This window comes from Chinchilla lanigera, unplaced genomic scaffold, assembly GCF_000276665.1.
Source record: "Chinchilla lanigera isolate Chin_1 unplaced genomic scaffold, ChiLan1.0 scaffold00055, whole genome shotgun sequence".
Taxonomy (NCBI): Eukaryota; Metazoa; Chordata; class Mammalia; order Rodentia; family Chinchillidae; genus Chinchilla; species Chinchilla lanigera.
The window spans coordinates 6,832,511-6,853,336 of NW_004955456.1; the positions used below are offsets into that span (position 1 = coordinate 6,832,511).

The 20,826-nt window shown below is 54.6% G+C and overlaps 1 protein-coding gene across 1 annotated transcript in view; it reads right to left on the reverse strand.

The window, feature by feature from the left end:
• Positions 1 to 1,481: 1,481 nt before the first annotated feature.
• Positions 1,482 to 20,826, reverse strand: part of Adcy1 (adenylate cyclase 1 (brain)) — a gene marked incomplete at its 5' end in the record, with an annotated part of 96,999 nt that continues 77,654 nt past the window's right edge. Inside the window, 6 exon segments of the mRNA XM_005396644.2 lie at positions 1,482 to 9,429; positions 10,868 to 10,992; positions 12,276 to 12,390; positions 13,606 to 13,704; positions 14,228 to 14,374; positions 15,736 to 15,852. Of these exon segments, the coding sequence (XP_005396701.1) occupies positions 9,127 to 9,429; positions 10,868 to 10,992; positions 12,276 to 12,390; positions 13,606 to 13,704; positions 14,228 to 14,374; positions 15,736 to 15,852 (906 nt within the window). The 3' untranslated portion in view covers positions 1,482 to 9,126.

Genomic DNA, 20,826 nt, shown 5'->3' on the forward strand with positions numbered 1-20,826 from the left:
TCTGGAAACCTAGGGCCCGTTCTACTGTATTGTTATTAACACTTGACAGCTCCTGTGAACTTTTGCGGGGGTGGGGGGGTGCATAAATCCCCATGAGCAGGCACACAAGTGTGATGTCACTAGCTTTGCCAGTGCGGTCATTCTGCCTTTTAGAAACATTTGCCAAATTGCAAGGTGAATGTGTTTATGTCATTGCTTCTAGTTTGCATTCATTTCATTAACAGATCTCTTCATGTCTGCATGTTTTCTGGTTGGTTATATTTTTTCCCCTCTCCAACTCTGTATCTGCCCTTTGATTTTTTTTTTTAACTTATTGGGATATTCCTTCCATAATAATTTTTTAAAACCCTTTACTTGGAATTGGCATTATTTGAAAGTAAAGAGGCAGTCGTTAGTCAAAGAGAAAAACGACATCATATCTGTGATTGATTTCATGGGTCAGTTTGGTTGGGCCGTGGTTCCCACATGTCCAGTCCAACCCAGTCACACTGATGCTGTGAAGACAGCTTTTAGATGTAACCGACATTTGTGATCGGAGGACTTTGAATAAAGTAATCACCTCCACAACATGGGTGGGCCTTATCCAATCAGTTGAAAGTCTTAAAGTGAAAAGACTGACAAACAGGAAATTCTGCCTCCAGCTGTTGGACTTGACCTGCTACACACTGAGTCTTCCCCAGTCTCCAGCCTGTCCTGTGGGCCTCACATACCCCAGCCCCATGGCTCAGCCTTAAAATCTCTTTCTACCCACAGCACACACCGGTGGGCGTTCACAGTCCCCCTCCCTCTGTCCCTGTCCCTGAGTACCCTGTGACAACATACGCAGGAGTAACAACTCACACTGCTCAACACCATCAGGGAGCCAGTCCCTCATCGCTCGATTAATTCTGGACAGAATGATACTTTCAAACTTTTCAAAGAAAATAACCTATCAGATGATAACCTCTCCTCAGATAACTTGGATCTTCTAGGAAGGGAAATGAAATAAAGAACTTACAGGTGGAAGTAAAATGAATTTATCCTTGAGTCCTGAGCTAAAGGAACTTGTAAAAGTCAGAAGTGGGATATTTTGAAATGCAAGAGGCACTTAGGCAAAAGAAAATGCAGTGGCCATATGTAATTTTAAGTATTACCTGGCTGAAATAAGTAACTGTACTTAACTGTGAGTTCAAAGACGGAGAGGAGGAGGTGGGGATTTAGCTCACCGGCAAAGCGCCTGCCTGGCAAGCGCAAGGTCATGAGTTTGGTTCCCGGTACCGGAGAAAAACCAAAAAAAAAAAAAAAAACAAAGACGGAGAGGACAAAAATCCTGTAACTGGGGGTGGGTGCTGGTACAAGTCATGGTTGTTGGTCTGATTGGGGGATCTTTTAGTACTTAATGCTTTGAATAATAAAATTCCCCTTGAAAGCATGTACACCAGCCAAGGGTGCCTTCAAACCTCCACACAACCGTTTATTTTCGAAATAAAAGGGCCACAGAGTTTAGTCAAGCAATTTTTCTTCTCTTTATTTTCGTTAAATAAGACTCCGGAAAGTATAGTGCAAACACTCAGTAGAAAAGTTGCAATTAAGAAATGTACATTCACATTTAACATTTCAATCCATTCACTTTTTTTTAAAATAAAAATAGGACAAATTATTCAATTACTTGTCTCAATTTAACAATCTTGAAAAAGACAGGAAGGTGCTTGTCAGTGTCCAGTTGACATAAAAATAGACCCGTATTGATTACAAATCTACCCCGAGAGGTTACCCAGTGAGACTGCGGTGCTGTGATGTGGGATAGCGTCGCTGTGTCCTCGCTAAGCTCCCCTTGTGGGAGAAGTTGACCCCCTGACCCACGCCGCTCTCCTCCTACAGAGGGACACATCCCTCTCCAGCCTAACACAGGCGGACATGGGCGCTCATGTGACTTTTCTCGGTGAGAAAGAAAATCCAGGAGGAGATTTCAGGCTTGCCTCAAGTCAGGACGGAGTCACCACTAGGAGACAACCACGTGGTCACGGCGGTGACTTCCAGTGGTGGGGGTGGGAGGACAGGGGGAGGGGGCATCTGGGCTGAAAGCACATGGTGCCTATTAAGTCCTCAAGCGACACAAACTCAGGGTCCATGCGACCTGTCCTGGCTTTCGGGGGATGCCGTGTACCCATGCCTGGCCCTTTCTGCATGCTGCACGATCCCAAACTCAAAGGTCCACACAGGTAGGAATTTCACAGCATGCAATTCTAGAGTGCAAATGGCTTGGTGTGTGCAGTGTTAACAGGGATCAAGGCAACACAGTGGCCCCTCCCCGCCGGGCGGGTGTGCTCCTAGTGGTCTGAGTGTCCACCCTCTGGGGTGTGCAGGAGGCGCGGTGGGCATCCTCAGGAAGCTCCCCTGAGACTTGTGCTTTGTGTGCCCAGGGCCCGGGGTTGAGCAGGGGGTGCTGGTGGGTCTGAGAGACAAGTCCTGGCTGCTGTCAGGCCTGCAGGGCCCCTCTGGGACCGTCTGTGAGCCGGCTGCACAACTCCACCAAGCCTCAGGGACCTCCTAGGTCTCCCCGGAGTTACTCCAGGAAATCATCTCTGTTTAAACACCAGTTCTCAGTAAGCAGCTGAAAGCAATTTTGGAAAACAACCCATCTGAAAGTCAACACTGCCTGGTGCCAGGGGACGGACGGGCACCGAGACCTGCTCAATGACCAGGTCTTTCTCTCCCCACCCACCCAAACTGCCTCAGTGCTGGTGACCACTCCTGGGCAGCTCTGCTCCTCCCAGCTCTCCAGCCCCTGGGAAAGCACTTGGCCACCCACATCCCGCCAGCAGCATCCAACCTAACCCTGAACAGCTCTACGTGGAGGAAGGAGAAACGGCAGGCACGGCGGTCAGGCTTCCCAGAGCTCCCGACGCCCCTGACCGGCAACTGCAGCCCTGTGGCTGCGAAAGTGAAGCCTGTGTCGTCTGGGGGCGGCATGGCTCTGCCCCTCCTTGAGGTCAGCGAGGCTTTCCGGGGAAAGACTGCAGCTATCTATCCTCCGTTTAAGGAGATTCTGCACATTTTAGATACGGGCTGCATTTCAAAACAAGCTGTAGAATATAAAGCACAATCTGACAAAGTAGGGATGACTGAGGACTAGCGTCACGTTGCCTTGCGGGGCTCAGTGATGTTCAAGGAGGAATGTGGCTAAGTCAGGGACTGCAGGGCCAGTGAGGACTGGACACGGGCCCCAAGGATGGGGGTTGGAGCCGCAGGCACAGCGCACCAGCCCTGGGGGCCCCTCCCGCACCGTGCACACAACTGTGTGACCAGCTAGTGTTCTGCATGAAACCCAGCACAGTCTGCGCAGTTTCTACTCTCAGCAGAGGGACCTGGATGTCATGGAAACCATGTGGAAGAGCAGTGTTGGGATGGGACAGAACAGAGGTGACGTGTCCCTCAAGTCCTCAGCCTCCCGGGCCTCAGATTCTCCCTGCAGCATGGCCACTGTCTCACTGCCCGCTCCACAGGTGGCCAGGCAGCAGGGATGTGTGAACCACACAGGCCCAGAGACTGCAAAGCTGGATTTGGGAATAGTCACAAGCGTTTTCTGAATTTATGGTCCCAACCAAAGGCCCACGGAGTCCCGTTTCCTCCACACAGGACAGCGACGCTGAGTGTGGGACACAGCGGGTCCTGTGGAAGGGAATTCAGCGACTGCACAAGGGGTGATGGGACTGGACCTGACGCGCCCAGCCCAGTGAGGTGAGCACACCGGTGACAAGGCCACACGGCAGCCACTGTGGTCCTGTCTGACCTTTAAAGTGTATTTTATAGCCAGTAGTGAGCCACAAGCCAGGAATGCCACACGTCTACTGGTGCCACTGTACAGGGACACTGGGGGTGACATCCCCAGACCTAAAATCAGCTCTGTAACTGGGGGAAAGGAGCGTGGAGACTGGGGCTCGGTCCCACTTGCCGCCTCTGTGGGAGACTCCTCCGTCATGCAGATCTCCCACAAGTCCCATGTGTGTCAAGCAAACCCAAAACCAAAGGCAAAACTATCGGTCGAGTTTAGTGCTGCAGGCCCCTTGCCTTAGTGTGGATGTTGCAGACACTTTAAAAAAAAAATCTAAGGGATTCAGCAACTGCTGGTGAACAGGACCTCAGGGGCCTTGGGGACATCCCCTGGGGTCATGTGCCACCAGCATCTGTAGATCCCTATCCCCTCTCCTTCTCCTCCAGGGACGGTTTCAGGTCAAGACACTGGGGGTGGCTTGGCCCAGGTGCCAGGCACCTGGCTTCATTCTAATTTTGGTCCTTTTATGAATCCATATTAGCCCCTGGAACAGGTGATTTTTATTTCACTCATGCTGTGAAACATGTGCACACACGCACACACATGCACACACACGTGCAGACACACACCAATCTGAACTAAGCCTGGCCTCTAGCAGAGTAACATTCTAAAACATGACGAACAGGTTGGGTGCAGAACTGAATGCATTAAACTTTCAAGGACCCTAAAAATGCAAACATCTGATAGTACATTGCTCATGGACCTCCGCCCCCCAAATGTGGCATCTGAAAGGGGTGATAATGGCACGGACCATGTAGTGGCCAAACTTCGCATCCGACTACTGGACCCGCCTTCACAGGCTGTGACCACAGGAGGACGAGGCGGGAAATGCCCGGACACGTTCCAGAGCGCTCCTGTGGGGACCTCGAGGGGAGGCAGCCCCTGGGCCTGACACTGCCCGGTCTGCGCTCCATGTGGTCTGCGGTTGTGCTCGGTACCCAACCCCATGAGAGGGACAGTGCCAGCACCTGCAGTTTCCAGGCCGGGGCCCCAGGCAGCTGTCATCAGCTGGGTCCATGGGACCTGGGTCTCAGCCCACACGGCTCTGGGTGACTTACCCAACAGTGAGAGGCTGGGCCACTGGAGGCCGCGCGACTCCGTTTCCCCGTGCCTGCTCTGCCAGCTCTGCCAGCTCTGGCACTTGGCCATGGCATTTCTTCTCGGGTGCCAAAAGGGCATGGAAAGATTTGTGTGCCCATAGCTGGGGATCTGAGTTCCTCGATGGAGACCTCTCTCTGCCATCCCCCGAGTTCAGTGTGAAGGCCTGAGCCTTCACCTCCCCACACCTAGGCCATCCCTGTGCAGCCCCTCATCCTGCCTGCTGGGCTGTGGGACCCTCACACCCCGAGTCTGATTTAAGTGCACCCCGGGCAGCTCCTCTACCACTAGCCTAAAGAGCACAAGGGCAAAGGAAAATGACCCCAGGACACTGTCTGAGGAAGCCGTCACACACTTGCTCTCAAACCTGGGGACCAGTGGGAATGACGAGGGACATGGTATGAGCTCTCAGGGCAACTGCAGGAGGGAAGAGGGGTGCTCCCCGCCTGACAAAAACCTGCACTGTGCTCTTTGTTACTTTCACCAAGCCAGATATTTCAAAACCCAACTGCCTCTAAGAAGGCCGTGTGCGTGTGCGTGTGCGTGCACGTGCGCATGTATGTATGTGTGTAAATAGAAGCCATTCTGAAGCCACAATCACATCCACTTCCAGGGTTCCTTTAGACCTACACATTCTCAGACTGAGAAGCACGAGCAGCACTTCCGGGACCCCTGGGGGACCCGTGCTGTGGGAGACACCGAGTGTGGAAGGTGCGCCATCCCTCCCTGCCGGTCACCCATGCTTGCCTTGCACACCAACCTCCCTGCTGGACTCAAGCCTCATGGGGCTTGGGAACAAAGTCCCCGAGATGAGAGGGTCCCGGAGGCAGCCCTGCCCGGTGCCCCACACATACCCTTGATGCTGGAATCCAAACCACTTCTTTTGACTCTTACAGCAAGCAGAATGCAGTCTTTCCAGGTTGCTATTAGGACTACAGCATAGTCTTCCTATGAAACGCAAATAAAACCCAGATGGCTGGAGTTTGGCTGTGTCCTGCCAAGCCCAGGGTCCCAATCCTCTATATCAACCTGCGTGCCCCGGCCTTTCCCGCCCACATCAGGCTCACGCGGAGAAGATGGGTGTCCGGTTCGGGTGGTGCGGTGTAGTACAGGCAGCCCCGGGAATGGTACCTTTCTAATGCCAGACGCCCTTGGTCATGGAAGAGCTGCACTAAGACTGAGGGTGGAAAGAGGCTTCACAGGGGATGGGGCCCTGCCGCCTCCTTGCTCTCAGCAGGAGCACGGGGACCCGGGCTGCATCTGCTCACTGGCCTGGGATGCGGAGCTGGACCCTAGGAACGGAGAGGCCAGTGGGACAGCAGTGCTCTGCGAAGCGCAGGTCCCTTGGGCAAACTCCCGTGCATGGCTTGTCTCTGAAAGGCCAATCTGCCTGGGCCAGACTGGGCTCTATAGCATCGAGTTACAGTTATTGCATCTATGACAGAGGGTCGGGACGCCCCATGGCTCTGGAGTCTGAGAATCACGGGCTGACAACTGGGTTGCTGGGAGTGTGGGGCGTCCACCTACAGGACACGGGCACCCCAGGAGCAGACCGGCCCGGGTGGGCGCGGCCCATGGAAGCATCTGGAAGCATTCTGGGGCTGTGTTCTACTCTACAGTGGCAGGCACGGGAGGCATGCGAAGAGGGGACACGCAGGGCCATTTCCCAAGGGCCATGACGTCGCAGAGCGCGGGGCTAACCGGGCAGAGCCGGGCTTTTCCTCATTTTTGGTACAAGTGACAGGCAGCACCTGTAAGTGGTGCACTATGTACAGAGCATCTTAAAATAAATAATTTTGAGAGACTCCTACCCAAATGGCTCTAACGTTTGTACATGAATACTGTACAAGATTAAAAATAAATAAGGCAATATAATACAGGTTTATCACAAATAAAAAGGAAGTAAGTGGTTTTTCACCAAACCCCAAGGAACGTATGGCTGAGTGCGGCTCCTGACCTCGGAGGAAGGAGGCAGGGTTTGGAGCTGCTGCTGATGGACACGGGGATGTCTGCCCCGGCCAGGCCTCCAGGCGGCCCTGCAGAACAGTCTGGTGCCAGGGCTGGGGGACACGCAGCCATGCTGAGGCGTGCACCCCAGGCCCTGGTCCTGCATGGCAGCTGACTTGGCTCTGAGTGTCAGAGGTTGATCCAGGCGTCACTGGGCTGAGCTCCTCCGGGCAGCACTGGGTCACTCTACCGCTGTCCATCCAGGTTGTGGCCAAATTCCGCTCCCTGCGGTGGTGGGAGCGATGTCCCTGCTTCTCGCCAGCAGGGGCTGGGGGCAATTGAGTTGTCCTGCGTCCCCTCATTTTCCATCAGAGCCCTGGCCATGCTTTGCGTCTCTCCTGTCCCCTTTTCCACTTCTGAGGGGCCGTGTGGCCATGGCGGGCTCAGCCGGACAGTCCAAGGGTCCCCCCCTGCCCTCACGCCCCTCCCCTATCCTACCTGCAAAGCCCCTTTACTGTGCAGTGGAGCACACACGGGCTGTGGCCGTTCCTCTGCCCCCGCCCGGACAGCCCGGCAGCCACACGGGAACAGAATGTGACCGGGCTGCGCCGGGACCCTGCCCTTCCCATCAGCCCCCTCATCGCCCTGCCACATCCCGGCTCGCCCCCTGCCCCGTGCCCTGCGCCAGCCCTTCACATCTGGTCAGGAAGGACAGACAGATGAGAAAATCCCAGCGGCAAGGGGATGACAGGATGAGCCAGGCACCCCAAAGCCAAGACAGACGGGAGCAGAGAGGAGGCACGGGCCAGAGGAGGGCGGCAACGCCCTGGGCAGGTTGTCAGGTGTGGCTCGCTTGGTCACAGCTGATGACCAGATGAGGCTGCCAGAGCTCAGGAACCCTCGCAGCAGCCTGGAGCCTGCCCGCAATCTCTGATGGACACCCCGAAGTCAGGGGAAAGCCCGAGAGCAACTCCCACACATGGAGCTGTCAGGACCGCAGCCTCTCCCTACCTCTGTCCCGAGTCCCACAGGGCCCGGGGGTCCGTCTGCCCCAAGCATCACCCTAGTGACCGCCCGAGCTGTGGCAAGGCCCCTGCTGCCCCTGCCGGCCACACAAGTAACCCAGGCTGGTCCGGGGGACACCACCACCCACTTGAACAGGGACCCACATAGAGGCAACAGGGGGAGCCCAGGGAGCAGTGCGAGGGACCCCAGGAGGGAGCAGGGCTCAGCCCACCTGCTCCCCACAGTCTATGCCGGCCGCCTTTCCTCTGCATGTCCCCTTGCCAACGTGCCTGCCTGGGCCACCCCCAACCTTGTTTCAACTGCATCCTTCCCCAGGAGGAGGAGGACAGAGCTCCCGAGGAGCCAGGCTTCTGGGGCAACTCCGGCCAGGCCCCTCCTGCCACTCTCCTGCTCCCCACCACCCACTTCCTCCGTCTTCTCCTCCATGTGGCCGCCAAGGAGCACAGGTGGGGGTCCCAGGCATCAATGGGGCCACTGCAGCCGCTCTCTGCACACTGAAGCCGGGCCACCTGGACGCAGGACCATACGCTTCGCAAGTCACGTCCCCAGGAGGGCCGGCTGTGCCGGAAACGACGTCTTCCCTCCAGGAGCCTGACTCGTGGGTGTGACAGTCACATGCTCTCCACACAAATGGAACCTGGATTCTCATCCAGCACCCAGGACCCCACATACCTTGGAGGCAGGCAGGACAGGTGCCAGTTCTCTGCGGAACCACAGTGACATGCAGGTGGCGCCTGCCCACCTGTCACAGGCCAGGTGCAGCGGCAGGGGACACACAGGTGAGACAAGCAGCTGGTGCTGGCCGACAACCGAGGACCCAGAAGACCCGCCTCTGGCTTGTAGCGTGGACCTGCTCTCAGGAAAGCCAGCAGCCCCGCTCCCGGGCAGCAAGAGGTGGCTTTGCAGGCTCCCCACACCGTCCTGTCTGCCACCCTCAGGCCCGTGTGGACCTGGACCTCTCGCCTGGCACCATCTTGGGGCTCACTTGCGACGGTTCCTCTGCCCCTCTGCCAGCCAGACCTCCACGGCAGACGTCCTGAAGGTCCCAGTGCCGATGCCGGCCAGACCCAGGCAGGGCGGGGTGGTGCGGGCATAGCTCCTGTCGGCCCCGGGCCACACGTGGACAACACTCCTCTGCAGCCCGGCCACGGCTCCCTGCTCTGCTCATCCGGCTGGTCCCGGCTGGGGCCATGGTGGCCCACATCACCCTGCGTGCGCCTCCAGCGGCCCACATGGGTCCACTAAGCCTCCTTCCCTGCTGCTGTGGACGGCAGGTATGGGCCAGGGGGTGCCGGGGGGAGCCCAGCCCTGACTGGCGGGCCAGCTGCAGGGCACAGCGGCGGCCGTCTGGCCTGGCCTCCGGCTCCGCCATAAGAATACATCCTCCGCTCCAGGTGCCTGGGCCGGGGGCAGGTGCCATTCCCATCAGTCCTGCCTTCAAGAAAGTAGGTCAGCATCTCCCCCTTGCCCTTGACGCTGACTTTGCCTCGGCACACGAAGTGGTAGGGACACTTCCGCAGCAGCCTGTGGACCTCTTCTGTCACCTGTTGGCAGAGAGCAGCCAGCGTCACCCTCAGCGTACACAGTAGGGGTCTGGGAGGCAGGACCTGGATGTGGAGGGGCCCAAGGGGTAGCCCAGGGAATCCTACGGCCCATTCCCTGGACAAATGGAACCCAGCTGGGGCCACTGGGCTGAGGACACCCAGACAGGGAGCAGGGACCCAGCACCAGGGGGTGGGTGGGCCACCGAAGCCGCTCTACACCCTCACCACAGGCAGGAAGGCAGCGGACCGAGCTGGCCCTGGGCATGGTGGACTCTGAGCCTCCGATCCCACGAGTGGGAGGGGCGCCCTTGGTTACCAGGGTTGGGTGCCACTGCCTCTGGGGCCCTGGGGTGGGGGTCACATCACACAGAGGGTGGAGGCGAACTGCCGGGGACAACGGGAACATCTCTTAACTCTCCTTTCTCTCAGATCCCCAGCTAGTGTTTTAGCCCAGAGAACTCCCAAGCCGCAGAAGACAGCAGAGCACAAGCTGGTTTGTCTCTGCTTTGTTCTGGAGCTGCTCCGTCCCACAAGCCCTGACCTTGCAATGGCGCGCAGTGGACACTCAGCGGGGGACAGCTGAGTGCCCAGCCTGGTGGCCTCTACAGCAGAATGAGGCCATAGCACTGGATGCTGGGGCCTGGCATCTTGCTCGGACACTGGGGCAAATACGCACACCCCACAGGGTCCCTGGGTGAGCCAATGAGACTTGACGGTAAGTTAAAGAACCAGGTGTAGGGACTGGCCTAGCTCCCAGCAGGACACAGCAGGGTGACAGTGGCCACTGAGGGTGGGGTCAGCCAGCCTGCCCACCAGCGGTCTGTGTCAGAGCCCCACCCACAGTCCCCAGAGACAGAGCTGTCCCTTCAAAGCCCTGTAGACCTGCAGTCCCCAGGCAGGGAGCAGAAGGCTCCAGGCAGCCACCTGCCTTCTCTGAGTGCAGCTCAGGGCAGGTTTTGAGCTGTTCTAAGGGAACTCTAAGAGCTGAGCCAGCCCCGCCCTGAGGAGACCCAAAGGCCACTACCAATGGCGCTGAGAAGGAGGCAGGGCCACTGGTTTTGTCCCACCCCAGGGGCCTAGAGTTGCTCAGATGCAGCGGGCATGAGCAGTGCCCACTCTTCACACACAGGCAAACCAGACCCTTCCCTCCTACACCAGCATGGCCCCAGGCCCCGGGACAAGGAGGGAGATGGAGCAGCCAGGTCATCGCACTTCGGGGCCCACCTCTGTGACCCCCAGGGCTGCGGTACACACAAATCAAACAGCAAAATCAAACTGCAGGACGCAGGTGGTTCCTCCAGGGGCTGTCACCCCAACACACAGCATTCTCAGTGCTGCCTACTGGCTGCAGACCTGGGGGTCACCACCGGCTCCCAGAGCCTCAGTTTCCACACCTGCAGAATGGGCACTATGTCTTGGGGTTCCACAGTGAACTGACCTGGATTCTGCCCTGAACCCCCGTGCTGTCCATCCGACTGGCCACGTTGACCGTGTTCCCCCATATGTCGTACTGGGGCCTGCGCGCACCAATCACTCCAGCCACCACTGGGCCGACGTTGATGCCTGGAAAAGTCACAGCAGGTCTGTGGTCACCTGCGGGGCGGGGGCTCCGTGGGGCATGCGACCCCGCCCCTGTGCTGCTCCCCTCAAGTCCTGTTCTCTAGGTCACCTGCGTCACCCGGAGCCGGGCTCCGTCCCCAGCCTCACAGAGGGCCGGTGGCCGCCTGTCCCACATGGTCTCCTGCACGCTGCCACGCACAGGCTGGCAGAGCGGCTCCTAAGCCTGAGGACCACCCCAGGCCCTGGCACGTCACCTGTGTGTGGCTGGAGCCCTGCTCCTCGTGGCCACCGGGACACTGCACCCTCTGTGACCACAGCGTGTCCCCAGGTGCATTCCCTTTCCCCGATCTATTTATAGCAGCTCCCGGGCTTTTCTTAGAGTGCAGCCCTGCTTCTGCCATGAGGCGTGGGTTCCAGAAGAGAGCTCAGCGTTCGGGTGCTCTGGGAACAGGGCCCCCTCCTCCCACAGCTCGGTCACCAGGCCATGGTCACCAGGCCCAGGTGCACATGTCTGACTCAGCCCTTGGGAGATCTTTGTCCAAGTGCTCACCCTCTGCACCTGGGTTTCCTCCTCAGTGAATGGGGTGCAGGCTCTGTGCCACCTGGCCTGGCCTCCGTGGGACAGCGGGCAGCCCCAGCACAGCCCACGGCAGCCCTCCGTGACCAGCGCTGTCCAGGCTGAGCAGACACCCACGCTACATTCCCTCTGTGTGTGTGCGGACTGACTTTTCTGAACTTGGCTGAGTAACTTCCCCTGGAGCCCAGGTCCCTGGGGTCAGCCCGGGAAGAAGTGCGGGAAGCCAGTGGGAATCCACAAAGGCCCGGAGGACCCTTGTCCACCCTCTAGCAAGTCCGACCACGGAGGCACAGCAGCAGGCTTGCAGGCTGGTTCCGTGGTGATAAAGGGAGGAACAGAACGTCCCCAGACCACCAGTCCTACCAGGACATCTCGGGTCGGGGCCTGCGTGCCAGGGAAGAGGACAAGGTCTGTCGTGAAGGCCGGGAGGTGTTTGAGTCACAAGACAAGCACAGACCTCTGGCTCTGCAGAATCCTGTTCCAGAAGGAAGGGCTGTGTGGAGGAGTGGCTGGGGCCATAAATATCCAGTTCCACTGGACTCCTGCCTAGCAGGAGTTTCAGGTATGTTGTGTCTCATGAGCTGGACCTAATCTTTGATCCTAAAGCCCTTTCTGAACTGCCCCCTCTTCCACAAGCTGCTCCGCAAGACAACACTGTCCTAGCTCGTGCACAGGGTAGGAGGCATTTTTCATCCCCAGAGCCACCTACCAACTCGGAGGACAAAGTCATTGTAGGACTGATAGTTAATTTCATCCAAGACATCAAACATCTCAATGGCAAAGTCAGCCAGCGTGCAGAGGTGGGAAGAGATGGACTTCTTAGCCTAGACGCAAGCAGATAGGAGCATTACTTTTGGGGGTACCAGGGCAGGAAGGGTGCAGGGACTGGCTGCACTGGCTTTGGGACTGGGATTTAATTCTCACCATAGCCCTAGGATCTCCTGGTACTTGGCTGGGCATGCATTTACTATCCCATTGTACAGGCGACAACTGAGGCTGAGAGCCCAGGCTGTGCCTGGGGAGGGGCGCAGCAGCCCCTGGGAGTGTGAGACACGTATCCAGACTCGTATGTGGAGAGCACTGTCACCTGCCACTGCAGGCAGCAAGACAAGGATGGGGATTTGTCAGGAGCAGCTTTCTCCCTAGAGCCTCACACCGGTGTTGGTGGGACAAGGTCCTCTATTTTGTGAAACACTGACAACTGTGAAGTTTCCAACTTCTATTTTTTAAGGGACTTTTATTAGTCCTACATTTTACTATGAGTGTAGGATGCAGTAAATGATGTTTCTGCATCATTAATATGGTTCCATGGTTTTTCTCCTTTATCCTGCTGATGTGATAAATCCCATGCGTTCATTTTGGAAGGCAGAGCCTGCTCTGGGTATCTGGAGACATCCCACTAGGTCTCGGTTTGCAATTCTTCCTATTCGTCACTGGATCCAATTTGCTAATGTTTGCTGAGGACTTATGCATGCCTGTTCTTGAGGCAGACTGGTCTGCAGTTTTCTTTTCTTACGATGTTTTTGTCTGGCTTTAGGTATGGGGTGACCTCGCAGAATGTGTTAGGAAATGTGCCTTCGGTTTCTACCTTCTGGAAAAGACTGTACATAACTGGTATCATTTTTTTCCTAAAATGTTTGGAAGACTCCCCCAGGGAATGCACCTGGGCCTGCCGATGTCCGAGTTGGAAGATTATTAGTGATTGGATCTGTTTCATTAATAGCTCTTAATCTATCCAGATTGCTCACTTTCACTTTCATGATTCTGCTCTGGGGAACACTCAGTGTGTGGGGGTGCCGATGGGCAGGAAGGGGGCACAGCGGGGCTCTGGGAGGTCTCGGCTGAGGAAGCCACCGTGGCCGGCCCTCAGTGAGACTCGCTAGGAGACTGCGTCCGCTGACAACCAGCCACTGCCAAATCAGCCGAGGATCTGCTCCCCTAACCTGAGGCAGGGGAAGGCCCTCCAGTTGACGATCTACCCAGAACTCACTGGGCAAGACTGGACCCGGGCCCAGTGTGTAGCCCTGGACACTACTCACCCTGGTCCCCGAGGTGGGTGCCAGCCCCACTGCAGCCATGTAGGTGCTCCCGATGGTCTTGATCTTCTCTAGGTCCTTATAAAAGTCTTTGTCCATGAGCTTTGTATAAAACACAAAACAGTTACACAGCACGAGACATTTGAGAAACGTCACTGCAGCCCTTAGCCACCAGGGGCAACAACAGAACGAACACACCCTGGACAGCACCCTGGCCTCTTTGCTCTGGCACCAGGCAAGATCTAGGGCTGCATTAGACAGGAGCCTGGAGCAGGGATGCCCAAGACATGCCTCTGTTCCTGCAGCAGGGCCCACGGCCACCTGGGAGGATGGAGTCTCCAGCAACGGGAACAGAGGGACAGCCAGCCAAGGAAGCACCATGCTGTCCCCGCCACTGCAGAGGTCAAGCCCCAGGGTAGGACCTGGCCCCCAGCCTAGCGCCAAGACCCTCTTCTTTAACTGGACCCAGAAGGAGATAGAGTGTATGCGCTTCTCAGGCCCCGCTTGGTCCCTGTCCATCTACAGAGAAGGGGACACGGCAGAGGACACGGCAGATACCTGCAGGATCTGGCCGGGAGAAGGAACAGCCTCACCACCCCAAAGCGGACGGTGCAGAAGGCCTCACCTCGTCAAAGTCAGCGATGATCTCGTTGAGCAGCCGCAGACACTCCACCCCCATGTTGTTGCCGTCCAGCTCGATGTAGAAGTCATTGAAGTTGGGGATGGACGCGAACATGACCCCCACCTGGGAGTAGGACTGGTAGTACAGATCCTGCAAGGACACAGGGGTCAGCAGGCTCTGCACCAAGCCTGGTCCGCACACAGGGTGGCCCGGGGTTTCCAGGACACGCAGCTCTGTCCTCCCTGCGGGGAGGAGGGCAGTGGAGAGAGGGACCTCAGGAAAGCCATCCGTTCTGCAGGGTGTGTGAGCAGGAGCACCAGCAGACAAGAGGGTGATAAAAACTCTGGTGTGAGTTTAAATAAGTTCTTAAAGAATTACAGTAAAAGACACGTTGCCGTCAATCCCCTCAAAATGCTTCTCCTCGCTTTGAACACATGCACACCACCATCCTTGCCGCTTTCTGAAGCAGTCCTGGTGTCCTCTACCCTGAGTGTCTTCACAAGGTGTGATTAGACATACGGTGAATGCTGCTGCCGAGCGCCGTTGGACAGAAAGGCGGGCTCCTAAAATCACGACGCTGCATCCTCGTCCACCTTACTCACCAGATCTGGCACCAGGCGACCTCTGGCTCCTCCCCAAAGTGAAAGTGACCACGACAGGGAAATGCTGTGAATTGATTCAGGACATCAAGGCAGCCAGGACAGCCTAACTACAGATGCTTGGGAACGATGGGATACGTGTGTTTAGGATTTTGAGGGAGGAGTTAGGGCACTGTGTCTTCTACTGTAATAATACTTTTTATACGCAAAGACTCACTGTATATTTTGAGCACACCCATACTTCAAGTCAAAGCTGAACCTCGAGGTTTCGTTCCTGCCTAAAGGACCTAAATAGCACCCAGACCTCTCTGCTTGTAACGCAGGGCGTCACAAACATCTGCCTTGTCCCACACCGCTGGCTGCAGCTCTGCACTGCGTCTGGGAGGTCTCGGCTGAGGAAGCCACTGTGGCCGGCCCTCTGTGAGACTCGCTAGGAGACTTTCTGCTAGGGGCACTGGTCACCCCACACCTGCCAGGCACCAAAAAGGGGGAAGGACTCTCCAGTCACTCCTAAAAGATGTGACAAAGGATGTCACCCCACAGCCCGCGTGCTCTGCTTTTGAAGCTATGTACTGGCTAATCATGGGCCTTGAGAATGGCTTTCTTCTCTCCTTCGTGTCTTGTTGAAGCCACTGCCTGGTCTCTCTCTCGGGTACAGTGAATGCTACATTCCCTTTCATGATCACAGAGAAAAACAGTAAATGAAAGCAAACCCATCAGCCTGGGTCAGGCAAGCAGGAGCTCTCGGATGTCCCCTGTGCTAGGCGCAGGAGCTAAGCCTGCTCAATTAAGTCGCATGCAGGCCACAGAGGCCTCCAGGTGCTAGTGGAGCAGAGAAAGGGCGCTCTGGGCCAGACCGTGGCACCCGACGGATCCCGGAAGGGCCCGTGTCACGGCCGGCCGAGCGCTCACCATGTTCCGGGGGTTGGACATGAGGAAGTGCTGTGCAACGTGGGCCGGCAGCAGGTTGAAGAGGATCCTCTTGTTGTCCAGCTTCACCCTCTCCATGTCATCTCGCTCCTCTTCTGCCTGGGGGGGGAAGGGTCCTGCGTCCCCGACCGCCCTCACCGCACCCACAGCATCGCACACGCCCAACCCTAGGGGTGCTGTCGGCCCACACCGGGGCTCCCCTCCTCCCAGCACACAGAGGGCTCAACCCCTCACAGGCTGGGGGCTCAGGGACATCCACCAAAGTGGCCACTCCACCCCAAAGGACCGACAGTGGCTCCCTCATCTCCAGAGTCAACCTGGGCACCCAGGCCATGGGGTCTTCTTGAGACTCACATGCCCCTCCACTGCCCTGTCCCCAGAGGCCCCCAGGTCTGCCTTGCTCAGAGTGCCCAGTGCCAGGCAGGGGCACCTCCTCAGGTCCAGTGTGTTATCTGGAACCTCACCAGCCTCCACGAGAGCTCACATGTCTCCAGCACAGAGGCCAGAGGCTTCGGGGACCCGGGTGGGGTGGATCCAAGAGCTCTGCCCACCACCCGCTCCAGAACCTGAGGGCCTTAGGGCTCGGCAGGGGACAGCAGGAGCAGCCCAGGCCCAGCCTGCTCAACAGCAGCTGATGGGAGTGACAGGGACTGCCCTGCTCATGAGCACCAGAGGCCAGGACGGGCATCGCTCCTCAGAGACAAGGCCCTATCTGCATTACAGGCCCCGAATTCCTCCGTATCCCTTCCAAAAACCTGACTCACAGCTACTTGTGGTGCCCACTTATAGGCACCAGCTTCCCAAGTTTAGGAGGCAACACACAGCAGTGTCCTCCCAGAAGGCCCAGGGCGGGTCCGCCAAAGGCCAAGAGCACAGGGATCCATGTCCCACCTGGGGGCCAGGGCGCAAATGCCAGCGGCTTCTCCCCGTGCTGCTACAGTATCCTTGAATAAAATGGGTCAAAACTGCCCAATTTTTTAAGGCCTAAAAAGTGAAGTCAGTTCTTGGTGAGAGTTTTAGGATCAGCGTCGAATTGGGCAAAGGGCACAGGGCCAGGTCGGGCAGGGGGCCCCCGAGCTGATGTGCTTTGGGCAAACCAGGCCAGCGAATGGACAGAACCCCTGAAGACAGCACGGTGAGGAGCAGACGGGGACATGAGGAAGGCACCTCGGGTCCTAACCTCCAGGTCCGGCAGAGCCAGGCGCTAGCCACCCAGACAGGCTGACACTCAGCCTGTGAACAGCAGGACATGGCCACGGGAGGCCCCAAAGGGGCTCGGGGCCACAGCTTGTGCTGGAAGAAGAGTGACAGGCACAAAGCACAGCGCTGCTTGGGGCAGGCCACAAGGCTCCCGCGACCACCGTGGCTTGGTCTTGGTCTCAAAGATCCACAGCCTCTGGTTTCCACCCTCTAGCTGTCTTTTCACCTCGGGGCCTTCCTGTCAATGTTACATTCCCTACGTGTCTCCTTCCGTACGACACACAGCACTAGTTACACGTTAACGACGCAGCACGCTCGGACGTGCACCAAAGCAAATTGTTGAATGAGAGGGGGATAAAGAGGAAGGAAATTATACATGCACACACACACACATACACACACACACACATATATATATTTAGATACATCTGGGAGGCTGAGGCAGGAAGACCACTCAGAGTTCAAGGCCAGCCTGATCTACATAGTGAGTTCAAGGCCAGCCTGAACACCATAGCAAGACCCTGTTCTCAAACAAACACCAAAAACAAAAAACAAAAAAAAGAATTAAAAACATAACAATTCTCTTCTACTTATTAGTGGCACAAAAATGTTACCCTCTCCAAAATACTATGTTAATGTTAGTAACCTTTTAGTGAAAACAATGCAACTGAAGAAGCTTCTATTCAAAATAAAATCTTGGCTGATCAAACTGTGACTGAAAAGATCTGGTTATGTCAGTTGGGATACAGCTGTCTTTTCTGAGTTGTTATTTATGTTCTTAATTCATTCGTAGATTCACAGATGCAAAGATTTTTGTTACCATTTGACTGATAAACACTCGACTGTCCCACACCAGTTATTTTTATGAACTAAGCAGGAAATCCTCAGTGGTCTTGTTATATTTTTTTTAACAAATAAGATAAAAATCTAATGAAATTCTCTATTTATAAGATTTTCCAACCAGCAAGGAAAACGCCAGCATTTTTAAGAAAAGCATTGCTTTGGGCAGCACAGATACTGTCGACAGAGCCGCAAGGTGCACCCCAACTTGTGTTTTCAGAATGTTTGCTCTCTCGGGGGCAGACTCTTGCAAAAGCCCTTCCTTCTCACTCGTGCTTACATTTTAGAAATTATCAACCCGGGTGCACTGATCAACCCCGATGTGACATTCCAGAGAGGTCACAGACCTGTGTGCTTGTCATTTCGGAAAAAGAACAAAACAACAGCAAACAGCCTCATGTGACAACTGCCTGGGACGCTGGCGCTAGCTGTGGCTCTCACTGTGACCCTGACAAAGCACCCTCGGCCTAATGAGCGAGACAGGCAACCCCGGCCCAGCCCCGAGGGTCAGCACTGAACTCCTGACAGGGGCACAGCCTGCACCGTGGCCCTGGCCCGGAGTTTGACGGGCTCTGCCAGTTGGTTCTTCAACCCTGCGGCACCCGTGATCAGCTAGCGTCCTTCCAGGGGACTCCTCGCTCTTTGGGGCTCCTCAGCTCTGACAAGCACCGCTTTGGGGAGAAGCTCAGGAGGAAAGGAACTTTCCAAGCATAGGGAGGAGCTAAGATCGAGCACTTTCGGCCCAAGGGGTAGAAGGTTGGGCCTTTAACTTTGGGCTGATGATTTCCTGTCACCTCTCTGTAACTGCTTTTCAGGGGAGCACCTGGTCACCCAGGTCAGAAGTGACTCATACCTCTGCTGGGCTCCCTGCCCCTTGGGTGGATGCACCCAAGGTGAAGGTGGCCCAGACCAGGGAGGCTGGCTGGGGTGCATGCATCTAAACCCCTACCCCTGATGTCAAGAAGGGCTAGAACACAAGGGGATCCCCCAGAATAGACTATAGTGGTTTCTCCTCCTCCCTGAAGGCTCACAGTGAAAAGAGAAACAAATCAACACAACTCATAGTAGCCAAATCTTGGAAGCAACCTAACTGTCCATCAGCAGATGAATGAATAAAGAAAATGTATTTACACACAATGGAATACTACTCTGCCATAAAGAAGAAAAACTTGAGTCATTTGTAGGAATATGGATGCATCTCGAGACATACTGTTGAGTGAAATCAGACACACAAGCTTAAACACCACATGGTTTCTCTTTCATGAAAAACCTAAAGTATAAATAAAGAGCAAAATGAAAGATAGATACTAGGAAGCAGGGAGACAGATCTTTCTCTAGGGGAAGGGGATCAAGAGATGGGGGAAGGAAGAGACAGCAGATGAAAAAGGAATTAAGATGTGTCACGTCACGTACAAACGCCACACAGGACTGTAAACATTATGTGCGACACGCATGTACTGCAAAAAATACAAGAAGCAATAATGTTTTAAAAATCAACATGGACTTGGATACTATTGACATTAGTTAGGCAAAGGTAACAAAATAGTTCCCAGGAATGCATTCCATACATTCAAGAAAAGAAACCATGTTAACTACAAAGAAGACATGAAAAAGACTCATACCTAACTTCTGGAAAACTGTAACATCTGACACGAAAAATGGAACCAACGGTGACTAGACACTGCAGTAGAAAAGATTACCAAACTTGAGGGAAAAAGAACAAAAGAAACGATCAGAGTATTGGTACAGTGTGTGACAACTTCCAGCGGCCTCATGATGTGTAATGAGGATTCCTGAAAAAGACAGAGAGAAAGGGAGAGATGGTAGAATATTTAGGTTTTCTTTTTTTTTTTTTTGCACTGGGAATCGAACTCAAGACCTTGCGATTGCCAGATATGTGTTTGTGCCACTGAGCTATATCTCCAGCTGAGGTGGTGCAATGATATTGGAAGAAATGTGCTAAGACCTTCATATGTATTATGGAATTATAAACCCACAGGTCCATGAAACACAACAAAACTCAAGCACACAAAGCATGAAAGAAACTATGTCATGGTACATAATAAACAGGCTTTCAGCGTAGGGACTTTGGGGGACACAGATATTCAATCCATTGTAGACATATTCTGTCATAAGTTTCTTATATTATGTGTGAGGTCAGAGCCATCACTGGGCGGTGACTATGTTACATACCTATTAAATTAATACAGTAAAGAGATACAGCTAATAAGCACAGTAAAAATAACAAAAAGAATAAGTAGAGTAATAAAAATAATTCACCCAAGACAGTCAGAAAAAGATGAATAAGGAAACAAAATACAACGGGATCAATAAGACACAGCAAGATGGCAGACTACAGTCCAGTCATATCAATAATTACACTGCAGACGGTCTTAGTAGTTAAAAGGGAGAAGCTGATACACTGCATAAAAAAAAAAAAGCAAGATTCAATGCTCTGTTGCTTAGAAGACATCCCCTTTAAATAAAAAGACAAAGTGGTTAAAGATAAAATGCTGGAGGAAGATGTAAACAGAAAGCTGGGGTCCTTTTAGTAGCATCCAAGTAGACCACAGAACTAAGGATGGTACGGGAAGGGAGGGTGATAAAGGGGCGAATGTACCTACAGGGCATAATTCTACATAGTGATATACCAGATCATCAAATTACACAAAGCAAAGCAAAGTGCAAGAAGTTCCACTACCTGCAATTACAACTGGAAATCCCAACAGCCCTCTCAAAAATGTAGGGAGCAACCAGACAGAAAATCAAGAAGGACATCATGGACCAGTTGACTTAATTGCAATTTCTAAAACATACCATCCAACTGTGACAGGACACACACTCTGTTCAAGGGCACAGGGAACACGGGCATACAACAAGGCTCAAGAAAATGAAAAGGATTCAGTGCATACTGTGTGTATTCTTAGGCCACAATGTAATTAGGTTAGAATTCAACAACTGAGATCTCTGGGAAAATCCTCAGCTAAAGAGCATACTTCTTAACTTTGGGTTCAAAGAGGAAATCAAAAGAAA